General features: G+C 40.5%; 1 protein-coding gene across 1 annotated transcript; it reads right to left on the bottom strand.

Annotated features, from left to right (window-relative positions):
- Positions 1-433: 433 nt before the first annotated feature.
- On the bottom strand, positions 434-1127 carry LOC123134468 (E3 ubiquitin-protein ligase ATL23-like). Its single transcript, XM_044553722.1, has one exon. It carries the CDS (start codon positions 995-997, stop codon positions 533-535), a length of 465 nt encoding a protein of 154 aa, XP_044409657.1. The 5' UTR covers positions 998-1127; the 3' UTR covers positions 434-532.
- Between the last annotated feature and the right edge of the window lie 11485 nt (positions 1128-12612).

The following is a 12612-nucleotide window of genomic DNA, read 5'->3' on the forward strand; positions in this document are numbered from 1 at the left end:
GGGAAGGCTGAGGCGGGAGGAGGGCGTTGGTTTGCGCTGCTGCTGCTTGTCAATGCGGGGAGGAGCACGGGCGGTGCGATGGGTAGGAGTCGTGGGCGGCTGGAGGCTGTAGCGGATGGCAAGGGAGATGCGTACGAAAGGGACATACCTTGGGCTCTCAATTGGAGAGGAGGAAGGCGGCTGGCGAGGGAGCTGCGGCCAGCGGGGACGGACGTCAGAGCTGTAGCGGAGGGGAGGAGTGATGGAGGAAGACAACGATCCCCCACTACAAGTAAATTTTCAAATTGGGGGTAGTTTGTTATGTTTCCTCGCTTTCACCTGGTCGGAGAAATCCTGCGTAGACAAATATTTCGATACAAAGGGAGTATCAAACAAGAAATTAATGTACGGAATGAATGGAATCAGAAAAATTACAAAGGACGACTCCAAATGCTAGATGGATTACTTTATGTACAATCATAAGCTAATCGTACTAAAAAATAATCACAAGCTCATCAACGACGGCACACGAGTCACGGTCAAACAAAATCCGCTAGCGATCTGCACCTCCCAGTCTTTCAGCGACGGTCTCCGAGGTGGCGGCCTGATCGGCCAGCGCACCGGCCGCCTTGCCGCGGCAGGCCACCTCGGCGCGGCACACAGGGCACCAGCGGCTCTGCCGCAGCCACGAGTCCACGCACTGCGCATGGAACCCGTGGTGGCACCCCGGCAGCACGCGGCACCGGTCGCCCCCCTGGAACGCCTCCAGGCACACCGCACACTCGCCGGCGGTCGTGTCCGCGGAGGCGGCCTTGAAGTCCTGGCACGGCAGCTCGCCCAGCTCGTCGGCCGTCAGACCCGCCGCTTCACCCTGCTCCCGGTCCCGCTCCCGCGCCACGCCGCGCAGCCGCAGCACGGCGCCCCGCCGGACCGCCCAGACGATGACGAGGACGTGCAGCGCGAGCATGAGCACGACGCCGGCGATGAGGAAGAGCACGGAGACCGCCATTCGCGCCATGCAGACGCGCAAACTGATCTTCGCTGAGAGAAGAGTTTAAAGCAAGGGCTACGCACAAGTGGGCAGACGACCCAAGACGCAAGTTGCCGAGTAGAATGAACCAGTTCTCACTGCTCCTCGGAGACAGGTCAATCACTCAACTGCAACACTGCATCTCTCCATCAATCTTCCATATATTTGCACCCTTATCATGTTCCTCAGTTTGACAAAACCGCTGCCCTTAAAAGCGACATCGTGTGCCGTTGTGTACGCTCCTCCACATGTCTTTATCAGATCGTCTCCATTTCCGGGCGGAAGCAGCGTCTGATTAGATTAACCAGTTTGCAAGAGCAACGTTGTGAATGGTGTTTATTGGAAAGAAAGCGACCCGCCGGTGGGATGCCGGACTGGCGAGAGTGCGAGCTACGCTCGTTTAATCGTTTCCCTTCCGTTCCCTTGTTGGGTTCATGTGAGTGCGTGGCGTGGCTTCCAGCTCCAGGTTCTGAATAAACTTGCCATTGTCGCGATCTGGAACTTCGGCTACAGCTACGCGTTGACGAATGACAAGGTGGTTTGATTTGTCTTCCGGGCACGTAGCAAGACATGGAGTAGAAACTGGTGTAAAATGCATTATCCTCCAAATGTACTACACATCAGTGTGAAAATCTGATTAAATTTTGTATAAAAAACACTGTTAAATGAAGTATACTCCGTAAAGGCGTGGAGTAGCGTAGGTATGCATACCAACTAGGCAGTTTTAACGAGTTGACATAAAATTAAATGAAGCAAAAGAGGATTGAGTATCATACTCCCTTCGTTTTTTTAAGTTTGCATATAACTTTTGTCTGAAATCAAAGTATCTTTAGTTTGATCAAACTTATAGAAAAAAGTATCAACATTTACAAGGCCAAAGAAATATCTTTAGACTCGTTATGTAATATAGTTTCATATTGTGTTTATTTGATATTGTAGAGGTTTGACGCCATCATTAATGTGTGAATGTGCAAATCTTCCAGTAGAGCACGTCGTGAGACCTTCAAGCCAATTGGTGATGCCCCTAGATTCATCTCGGCATACTAGGCTGATGACACCTTTTCTCACTGTCTACATCGGGACGCCATCAACAGTCTTTATCGTCGTCCTGGAGGAGGAATCCATGCAGCAGAAGCCATTCCTTGCCATACAAGACGCAACTCAAATAGGTAGTGGTTTATAAAGAGCCGGGTCAACATGGGACTCTGGAAATTGCCTCATGTATAGCTCGTCGGTGCGCCTACCAGATCACCCATTACTTCAATAAACTTTCTTTTTGGGAAAAGCAACTTTAATAAAACTGGCCCGACTCAACCTATTGCTCTCGCCCATTAAAGCGGTTTTTGGGAAAGTTCTATACACCGGTGTGGACCGGTTTTAGAACCTTCCATGCGGTTTTTATCTTTTGTTTTATATGTTTACTTATTTGCTTTCTTTCATTTTTAAAATTATTTTTTACTTCAAATACATGCCTACTTTTTAAAGCAAGTTATTCATTTTTATAAACGTTGAATTTTTTTTCAAATATAAGATGACCCATTTTACAAATACAAAGTTTAAACATTTTTTTAAATGTGCGAATATTTTCTTGAATTGTCTAAAAAATTCTAACTTTTTGAAAATATTTTTATGAAATCGTATTAGAACAATTCAAAAATCCACGAATATATTTTTGAAACATGCAGAACTTTTAAATTGTCTTCCCTTTATTATAATTTGGGACATTATTTTTACATTGCATGATTTTTTCTAAGTTTATCAGAATTTTTTAAATACGCGGTGAACGTTTCTTAAAATTAACAAAAATACTGCCCGATTTCAAAAAATTTAAATAAAAGAAACAAAAAACCAGTAGAACAGCTGTTGGGCCAGCCCATTTCGGAAGCGCCAAAAGGCGAGCAATTACTTCCTCTCGCTGCAGGAGAGACAAAGCTGCTGGTTCCTATTACACGCCTTAAACACCGGTTATAGTGTAATTTACTAACCATTTTCTGAGCAAAGTGTAATTTACCTTTTTATAAACTAAAGTGCAATTTACCAACCGCACACCACTCCTGCCGACCGACCGCACCGGCCCATTTAGGATGTGTAGGGCGTTTCCTTCTGGTGTTTTTTTTTTTTGCGATTGGTTTTTTGCGTGTGTTTTCTGGGCCGGATTTTTTCCTTTTTCCCTGCTTTTAAATTTTTCATTTAATCAATTTGGTGTTCTTTTCACATTTTTTCTGAACTTTTTATCGAATATGAAAACCTTTTCAGCTTGTTTCCGGAAGTTTCATTTCTAAAACTCTTGAAATTTCTCAAATTCCGTCAATTGTTTCAGATTATAACTTTTTTTCAAAATTTTGCCGAACTTTCTCGTTCAATTCATGTATTTTTTTTATTTTGTGTACTCATGAGCTTTTTCTTAATTTAGTATTTCAAATCTTGAACTTTTCTTAAGTTAGTGAGCTATTTGTCAAATTTTTGAAGTTTTTCCAAACTTATGATTTTTTTTCTAAAAAATAGGAAAATCAAGTGATGGGAAAATTGATTTTTTTTAATTCCTTGAATTTTTTTCATTTCATGAAATTTTTAAATACATGAACTTTTTAGGAATTCATGAAAAAAAATGGAATACGCAAACTTTTTTTGCATGTTCGTGAACTTTGTTGAAATTTATGAAGTTTTACAACCGCGTGAATTTTTTTCGTAAAATGTCAACAGTCGATAGCAAGTCAAGAGGTTAATGCATCTAGTTAATGGGTTTGCTCAAAGGTCTAAAGTATGCACTATAGTGACCTTTTTTTAGCGGTCGTACTGAGCCACCTGAGTGAGCCACTTGCTCGCGTTGGTGGACCGGCCTAGCTTGAGGCAGCTTGAGCACCGGTTCCTTCAAGTGGCGCTTACGGCGCCACATAGGAGCTCTCCAAGATAAAGTGGCGCCCATTCAATCCGCGTGGGGACCAAGTTCGAACGGAAGCGCATTCTTGTTGTTTTGGGTATCCCAAAAACAACCTATTTCGAGCAGCGCCTTGGCCAACTTCTGCTTAGCCTCAGCCTACGACATTTTCAAATAGGCTGGCAGCTGGCGTGAGAGCTATGTCTCTCACCGATTGCGAGACGTATTCTTTTCTCGCCTCGCGTGCTCTTGTCATTGGGCCGACCCAATAACGTGCATTCTTGTGGTTTTCCGAAGTTTGCTGGGAGCAGTTTTAGGAGAGAACCCCTATATGCCGCTCTTTGCGGCAAATAGCCGCAGGTTCGCATAGGCGAGAGTCTACCTGGGCCAGCCTGTTAAGAAAACAACTGCGAGCACATATTGTAGTAGCTAAAAAAGTAGGCACTCTCGCTTGGGATCGAACACAAGATCTCATAACAAAGAGCAGCGTAAAGCATTAAAAACAAACATCCAACACAGATACAACATGTTTTTAGAATTTCCGAGCAATTTTTTTTGTAACAACCCAGAGTGTTTTATGAAACACAAACACCTTTCAACTTTGTAAACAATTTTTTTAAAAAATTGAAACATTTAAAAAAAAGTCTGAATTTCTGAACAACTTTGGAAAAACAGGAACATTTTCTAAAATTCCCAAACATATTCTAATTTGTGAAAAACAATTGGTAACGTCAATTTTTTTCTGAACTCGTGAACAAATATGGAAAACAAGAAAAAAATTCAAAATTCCTAAACCTTTTTTAATTTGCAAACAATATTTAAAAACATGAAAGTTTTCTGAATTTGTAAAAACAAATTTTGAAAATGGGAATATTTTTCGAATTTTCTAAAATGTCGAACAAAATTTGAAATTTCTAAGCTATTGTCGTAAACTGTACATTTTCCAAATTTTTGAACAAAACTAGAAAATGGGAACAATTTTTAAAATAATGAACAAATTTCGAAATGGAGAACAATTTTGAAAATCCCAAACAAATTAGAAATGTGAGCAATTTTTTAATACGTAAATAAAATTTAGAAAACGAGAGCATTTTTTGAAATTTATGAACAATTTTGAAAACAGGAACATTTTTTGAAATCTTAGTTATTATTTAAAATTTCGAAAATAAAAAAAACATTCTGAACAAATTATCAAAAAGAAAACATTTTTTGAAATTCCTGAACAATTTTGTAAATATGCGAACATTTCTTAGTATGAACAAAATTTTAAGAACACAAACATTTTTTAAATTGAACTTTTTTAAAAGCACAAAGTTTTTTAGGTTTCCAAACAATTTTTGAAAATATGAACACTAAAAAATAAAGTAAATAATTGAAATATAAAAACGAAACGGAAAAAGAAAAAAAAGAAACGGAGAAGGAGCAGAAAAAAGAAAAGAAAGAAGAAAAATAAACAGAAAGACGAAAACCAAAAAAGAAACCAGAAAACCGGTTCAGGGAACCTGCTAGAAGGTTCCTAAAACCAGGAAAACCTGGGTGGGAAATTCTAGAAGTTTCCCAAAACTGGAAACGATTTTCCAAAAAACCTGCTTCGCGCTATAAATGGGCCGGCACGATCGATCCCTCACTGGCACCTCCCTGTGAGAAGCGTCGACAGTTCGACGAAGTAAGGCGCGTATAGGATTTTCCGTTTTAGGAAGCATCTATGGACCGGTACGACCGGTTTTAGACGATTTCGTTGTTTCTTCCCTTCTATTTTATTTTTCATGTTCCTTTTTATTTATTTTCCTGTTTTCTTAAGTTCTTAAATACTCCCTCCGTTCTATAACATATGAGCATTTTTGACACTACACTAGTGTAAAAAGCGCTCTAATATTATGCACGGAAGGAATACTTGTCAAGTCTTTTCGAATATACGTTGAATGGCTTAGTATGCAACTTGAACATTTTCTGGATACACATTAGACAATTTTTACACTATGAGCATTTATCAGCAATACACGTTGAGCAATACTAAATGCATCTTGAACACTTTTTTTATAGGCAATGAACTTTTTCAAAAAAATCATGAATATTTCTGAAGTGTTTGCCAGCATTTTGTTAAATGGCACAAACTCTTTTATATGTTATGAAGGTTTATTCATATTTATGCAAAGAATTTTTATGATTGGATGAAGTTTTTGAAAAAATCTCGTGAACAAAATTTTAAACACGTGATTTTTTAAGGTCATAATAAATTTCTTGAATGGTACGAAAATGTTGTTTATGATTTGCGTGATTTTTTTAAAAAGTTTCATGAACATTTTAAAATATGTCAAGAACATATTTTCATATGTGGCGACATTTTTAGAATGACACAAATATTTTAATGGATTGAACAAGTTTAAAATTACGTGAACGCATTTATATTTCATGATTTGTTTTCATGTGCGGTGAACTTTATTAATAATTTAAGCAAAGTAATTTACGAAATAAACACAAAACTAAAATATTTGGCAAACGTACGGAAAAAATAGTGAAGGTAATCTATCTTTACCTAATAATAAAGCAAATTGGGTTTCCTTTGTCCGTCATGGCATTTTTCAGAAAAATTCCTCTATTTCAGAGAATTCAACCCGCAGTCCTGTTTTAAGTTAAAACGAATTATTTTTCATATTTTACACAAAAGTCCCTATATTTTGTTGAAATCAACCAGCAGTCCGAATTTAAGTCACATCCGAACCATTATTTTACATTTTTTCGAAACCCCCCCAGTGTTTTAGGTAATTCATCCGCGGATCATATTTAAGTCAAACAATGTTTTTTGAAATCATCCATATCTTTTAAACTGTACCTCCGATTTGAACATGTTATATATGAAATTTGATTAGAAAAATATGTAGAATATGAACATGAGATTATTTTCACCTGTTAATTATTTTTAAATATTATTTTGGAATATATTTAAGTCAAATAAATGATTTTCTAAATTATCCGTATCTTTTAAACCGTAACTTCGATTTTAACATATTATATATGAAATTTTATTAGAAAAATATGTGGAATCTAAATATGATGTTAATTTTACCTTTTAAATATTTTTAAAATATCGTTTTGGGAGCAAACTTATAATTTATAGCATAAGATCCGTTTTCCTTTCGTACAGGTGGCGACCCGGATTGCAAATAAACACCCCACTATAACAATATAGGGAAAAGAAAACATCGTTAACTACACATGCATACCTATGAAAAATGTCGCAGGGAAGACAACATATTTCTCATCACGAGAGTGAGAGAAAGCGAGAGAGAGAGAGAGAGAGAGAGAGGGAGGGAGAGGGAGAGGGAGGAGAGAGGGAGAGAGAGACGCCTTAGGATTAAACATATTGAAACACATTTTATTTTATTTTTTATGAACACCGAGGCCATCGCCGGCGAGGGTGAGAAGGAGTATAAGCGGCAACATAAATACGATGCCTCACAAAAATAAAGGAGATGGACCTATTATTATCTTGGGTAATGGTTGTTGGGTTAAGAGTGTGTGTTATGTTTTCTCTCCCGTTGCAACGCACGGGCTCTTTCCGTAGTACTTAATCACAAGGAAAACGTTTAGATCCAGCGGGATGACAAAATCGCTCATGTAAACCGCCCCATGCTCGCCACGTGTCCCTGTGGGGCAGGTACCGCGGGGGCCTTGTCTCCTCATCTCCTACGCACATCACAAGCCACTCATTTTCCCCTCTGGGTCGAGCCCCTTTCGTCTCCCACCTCTCGCCTCTTCCTGTTTCTCTTTGTTGACCACCGCGGCCCATGGACAATCCAAATGTTGCTGCCCAAGCTCCATGCTCAGCTTTAAAACTGCTCTTCTCATCGCCGGTGGTGGGTTGGCGCTCCGTCCCCGCGTCGGCCGTTGTTGCGGTAGGAGTTGCCGAGCATCATCAAGTCGATGATGTGTTGATGTAGCGTGGCCGGTGCTGTGGAGGAAGTAGCGTTGCGCCCAAGGATCTCGCCAGCGGCGGGGATGCTTCCATGCAGCACGCGTGGTGCTGCATCCTCTACAGATCTCGGCGAGCGACAGAGCTGCAATCCGACACGTCGGTGGGCGGGGCGCTGCAGGTGTGGTGGAGTTGAAATTCCACATGTTATGTTGTACTCGTTAGCGGACCTCGCCGGTGGCGGGGCTGCAGTGCAGCGTTCATTGTGCTGCGCCCGTCTCATCACCGGTGCACGACGGTGCTATAGTGCAGTGCGTCGTGCTGCGACCGGTGGATCGCACCGGTGACGGGGCTGCAGTGCAGCGGACCTCTCCAGCGCGACAGAGCTGCATTGCAATACGTCGTGCTGTGACCGGTGGACCTCACCAGCGGTGGGAGCTGCAGTGCAGCGTACGGCTACGATGGTGGCTGCTATGACTTGCGGGAATTGAGCTTTGCCGCGGCGGCTACTGGAAGCCGATGTTGCTGCCGAGAAAGGTGAGGGGCCGAGACGCTGGGAGGGGCTTGATCAAACGGTTGTCAACCCGACATGTTTTCTACCAAAATCAGTCGGTTGATTTGTAGCAGTGGCCTAATAATAAAGGATTATTGCTTCTTGCGGTACGTCATGGAAATTAACCCCAAAATTGCAAAATATATCCCATCAATGCCACTTATAAGTGATACCAAAAGTTTCACGGACGGGAATCCCCCGACTGGGCCAGCCCATGCAGTAGAGTTCTTCTATAATGCGCTCTGCGCGCCGAAAGAAGACGCATCACGCCCGTTTCGACGGCCCATATCCACGTAGCCTATTTTTTAAAATTCATTTTTTATTGTTTATTTTAATTTTCTGTTTTTGTTTTTTCTACTTTATATAATTTGGGCCTTCAAAAAATTTCCGAAAATTAAATAAAATGAGAGTTTGAAGTTAAATATTTAATAAATCATAAAATATTTGTGGATTCAAAAAGTGTTCGTGATTTTATAAGAAATTATTTGCTTCTTTAAAAAATGTTTGACATTTTCAAACAAATGTTCGGGAAATCAAAAAATGTTCATGGTTCTTTAAGAAGTTGGTGTATTTAAAAATGTTAATGAATTTGAACAAATTTAAACAATTCCAAAATTGTCTGTGAGTGGAAATATATACTAAAAATTCAAAAACTATTCATGACTTAGAAAATAGTTATTCATTCATAAAATGTCCCCTGATCCTAAAAATGCTCATGCATTTCATGGAAGTACGTTATATCGACTAGAGGTGGGTGAATAGGCGATTTTTATAAATTCATCATTGAGGAAATACTACTTGAGGAATTTGCAAAGTGACGAAATACAAGCAACGGAACAAAGTACTCAGGTGCATGCATAACAAGACAGTAGCATAATCATCATGATGAAATGAAACATACAAAGAGCATAGATAGCGTGTAAACAGGATAAGTAGGCAGAAGACAAGATGACTGAAGAAATAGGCTTGAGTAAATTGAGAAAGTCTTCAGTTAAAATCTTCAAACAGTAACGATCAATTTCAACAGCAAGTATGCGAGAAAATGAAAGAGTTGAGGAAATAGAACCAGTAGCTCGGTGAAGACACTGGTAGACCAGCTCCAACTACTGTGACAGTTGTATGTCTGGTTGAAGCGGATTCGTATTTAAACCAAATGACACACAATCCTTACCGTATTCTCCTTGAGCTAAGGTCACATAGACCTTGCCCAATCACTCGTGGTAATTCTTCAAGGCGATGTCCAAACCTTCATAGGCCAGGTCACCCGATGATTCACAATTTCTCTTGGATGCTCTAGACCTTGATGCCTAAGTGTCTAGAAGATGCACAGTCTTTAAAGGTAATAAGCATCGGTTCCACACAGGAACAATCTCTTCAGTGATGCTCAATCACTTTGGATTTTAGTGTTTGGGGTTTTTCCTCACTGATGATTTTCTCTTAAAGTCCTAGGAGCATGGGATGCTCTAAATGACAAGTGTCAATCTATCTCTCGGAGCAGCCAACCAACTAGTGGTTATGGGGGCGACTATTTATAGCCGGTGAGTAGCCTGACATGATAAGACATAAATGCTCCTAATGATATGACCATTTTGTGGATAAGATATTTGGGACAGCTGGCGCCAAGCATAACAACGGTCGGAAATTTGAGCTCTCAAATTCCTCAGGGCTATCATGTTCCTCACTGTAGGCAATTCGCACTGGTGAATTCCTAACTCCTCAGTCAGAACAAATTCCTTAGAGAACAGAAGAACTTCGTCTCTATCACTCAAGAAATTGACTGAACTGCATGAGATTTCCAAAGGCTTCACTTGAAGGATTGGGTATGTGTACGCTTTGAGATGAGCATCACTTGGAAATGTTTCCTTAGTTTTACCTCGACCCCTTTAACAGTACGGTGTTTCCTATGACTCAAGAAAAGGAAAATAAAACTGTAAAAAAAAACGTCTTCACACTTCATAGTCCTCGCATCAATATCAATATCTTGAAGGTCACACCGATTTCTTCATATTCAAAGTCTTTAAGAAAACCAAAGTCTTCATCTGAAGAAATTTTTAGGGGTCGACATTCATCGGATGTATCAAACTCCTCGGAGACTTATACGGCATGTGTTCACCTATAAACACATTAGTCCCTTAACCTATAAGTCTTCAATACACCAAAATCACTAAGGGGCATTGGATGCACTTACAATCTTCCTATTTTTTGGTGATTGATGACAAATAGTTTAAGTTTTCAACGGGGATAAATATATGGAGTGTAAATACTCATATGAGGAATTTGATTGCAAGATATAGAAGAACTCCCCCCTGAAGATGTGCATATTTGAGGAATTTGCTTTGGACTACGGATGCACAGAGTAGGATAAAATCTTGGAGATATCCCCCTATATCTTGTAATCCATTCACGCATTTAACATATAGTATAAAGAATTTGAAATGCATGATGGAAAATGGTGTCTAACGAAATTCAGCATGCGTGCATTAAGTAACTTGAGGAAATAAGCACTTGAATTCAAAAGTGTCAGGCTACCATCAGACTTAAGTTTACAACTCGTCAAACAAACACTTGAGAAGAACGAGAGTTGTAACTTAAAGAAAAAAAACTGCCCATATATAGGGACCCGCTTGAAGACTAACTCAAATTTCTCCCCCTTTGTCATCAAATGACCAAAAGGAACGAAACTTGAGGACGAACGCCCCTGAAGAATATCAACTTGAGGTTGGTGGAGGAGCGCCATCATTGTTGTCGGGGTCGTTTGTCGATGTAGGGTCGGGCCTGCCGTTGCGTCGTCGAGATCCTCAGCTTCACCCGTCTCATGCGATGAAGAAAATGAACTATGACCAACTGAGCAACTTTGACCTTCTTGAATTTCTTCGAAGGAGGATGTGACTAGTCAAAGTCCTGTTGAAATTCTATCTTCTTGAGATCTTCATCACTGTAAATATGAGAAAGTATGGCCCAAGTGCGGTCGAAGATTTCATGCACATAGTAATGATTCTTATTCACGGTATTCTGAGTGACAGTCACGTTCTGAAGAATTGAGCCAAATTGACGCTTGACCCACTTGTGATTGCGATCGACTTTCTGGTGAAGACTTAGAAGAAGCTCACGACCAGTCATCACTCGTGGGGCAGTGGCTTGATGATTTTGATTGGTCGGTTTAGAGGCAGAGTCCTGAGTTGCAGAGTCATCATTGGTGGAGTAAGAGTCAGCCTTACGGAATTGACCATCCAATGGACGAGTGCCTTCATCAATAACAACAGCTTAGCATTTTTCATCAACAGAGAAAATTGTCCTTTTGAGGACTTAAATAGGAGGCAAAGAGCTGAGGTGATTCTGAAAGTCAGCCTTGTATGGATTTGAGGATCTGGTTCTGATGAATTTCATAATCCAAGGAGCATAGGGCTTCAATTCGAACGGCGACAGCGCAACGTTGACTAAAGTCCTCATGAAGAAATCGTGATAATTAATGGGAATACCATGTGTGATGTTGAACAATAGATTCTTCATGATGCCAACAACTTCTTCTTCTTCAGAATTGTGGCCTTTGATCGGACTGAGGGTTTTGGTCAAGATGCGGTAGATAGTCCTTGGCACATACAACAAATCTTCCATGGGGAAAGTGGTTCTTGGAGCTTGGCCTGGTTGCAAAGGCTTCATCAACACTTGCATGAGATGATTTTGAAGTTCAGGTTCCTCATACACGAGCCTTGCACCTTCTATAGGGGGGACTGACTAGGATGGCATGAAGCAATTCAGAGGCTGGAGCTTTGTAGTGAGTGTTTTCAATCATCCAGTCCAGAACCCATGAATTGACATCACTGACATTGCCAGTGAGGTGCGGAGTTGCATAGAACTGAAGAATTATCTCTTCATTCCAATCACAAATATCAGCATAGAAACTAAGGAGTCCAGCTTCGTGAAGAACATTCAGAACTGGCTGAAAGCATGGAATAGACTCCATATCAACATGAGGAATTTGCTTGTGTTGGAAGACTTTGGCTTTGTCAAACAGAACAGATGCATAGAAGTTCATCTGGCTTGCAGTACAAAACCTCTTGCGCCTTAGTCTTGCTGAGTCATAAGGATTTTCATCAGTGAAGAAATGATGCTCAACGAAGAAATCAACATTGTTGAATTTTGGCCTCCTTGTGCCAGACGGAGGATTTTGAAACTTGGGCTAAAGATTTGCACTGATTAGCCTCACAACCTCTTGAGGCACAACTTCTGGTGTTGCTGACTGAGGAATTGAAGCGACG

This window comes from Triticum aestivum, chromosome 6B (assembly GCF_018294505.1).
Source record: "Triticum aestivum cultivar Chinese Spring chromosome 6B, IWGSC CS RefSeq v2.1, whole genome shotgun sequence".
In the NCBI taxonomy this organism is placed as follows: Eukaryota; Viridiplantae; Streptophyta; class Magnoliopsida; order Poales; family Poaceae; genus Triticum; species Triticum aestivum.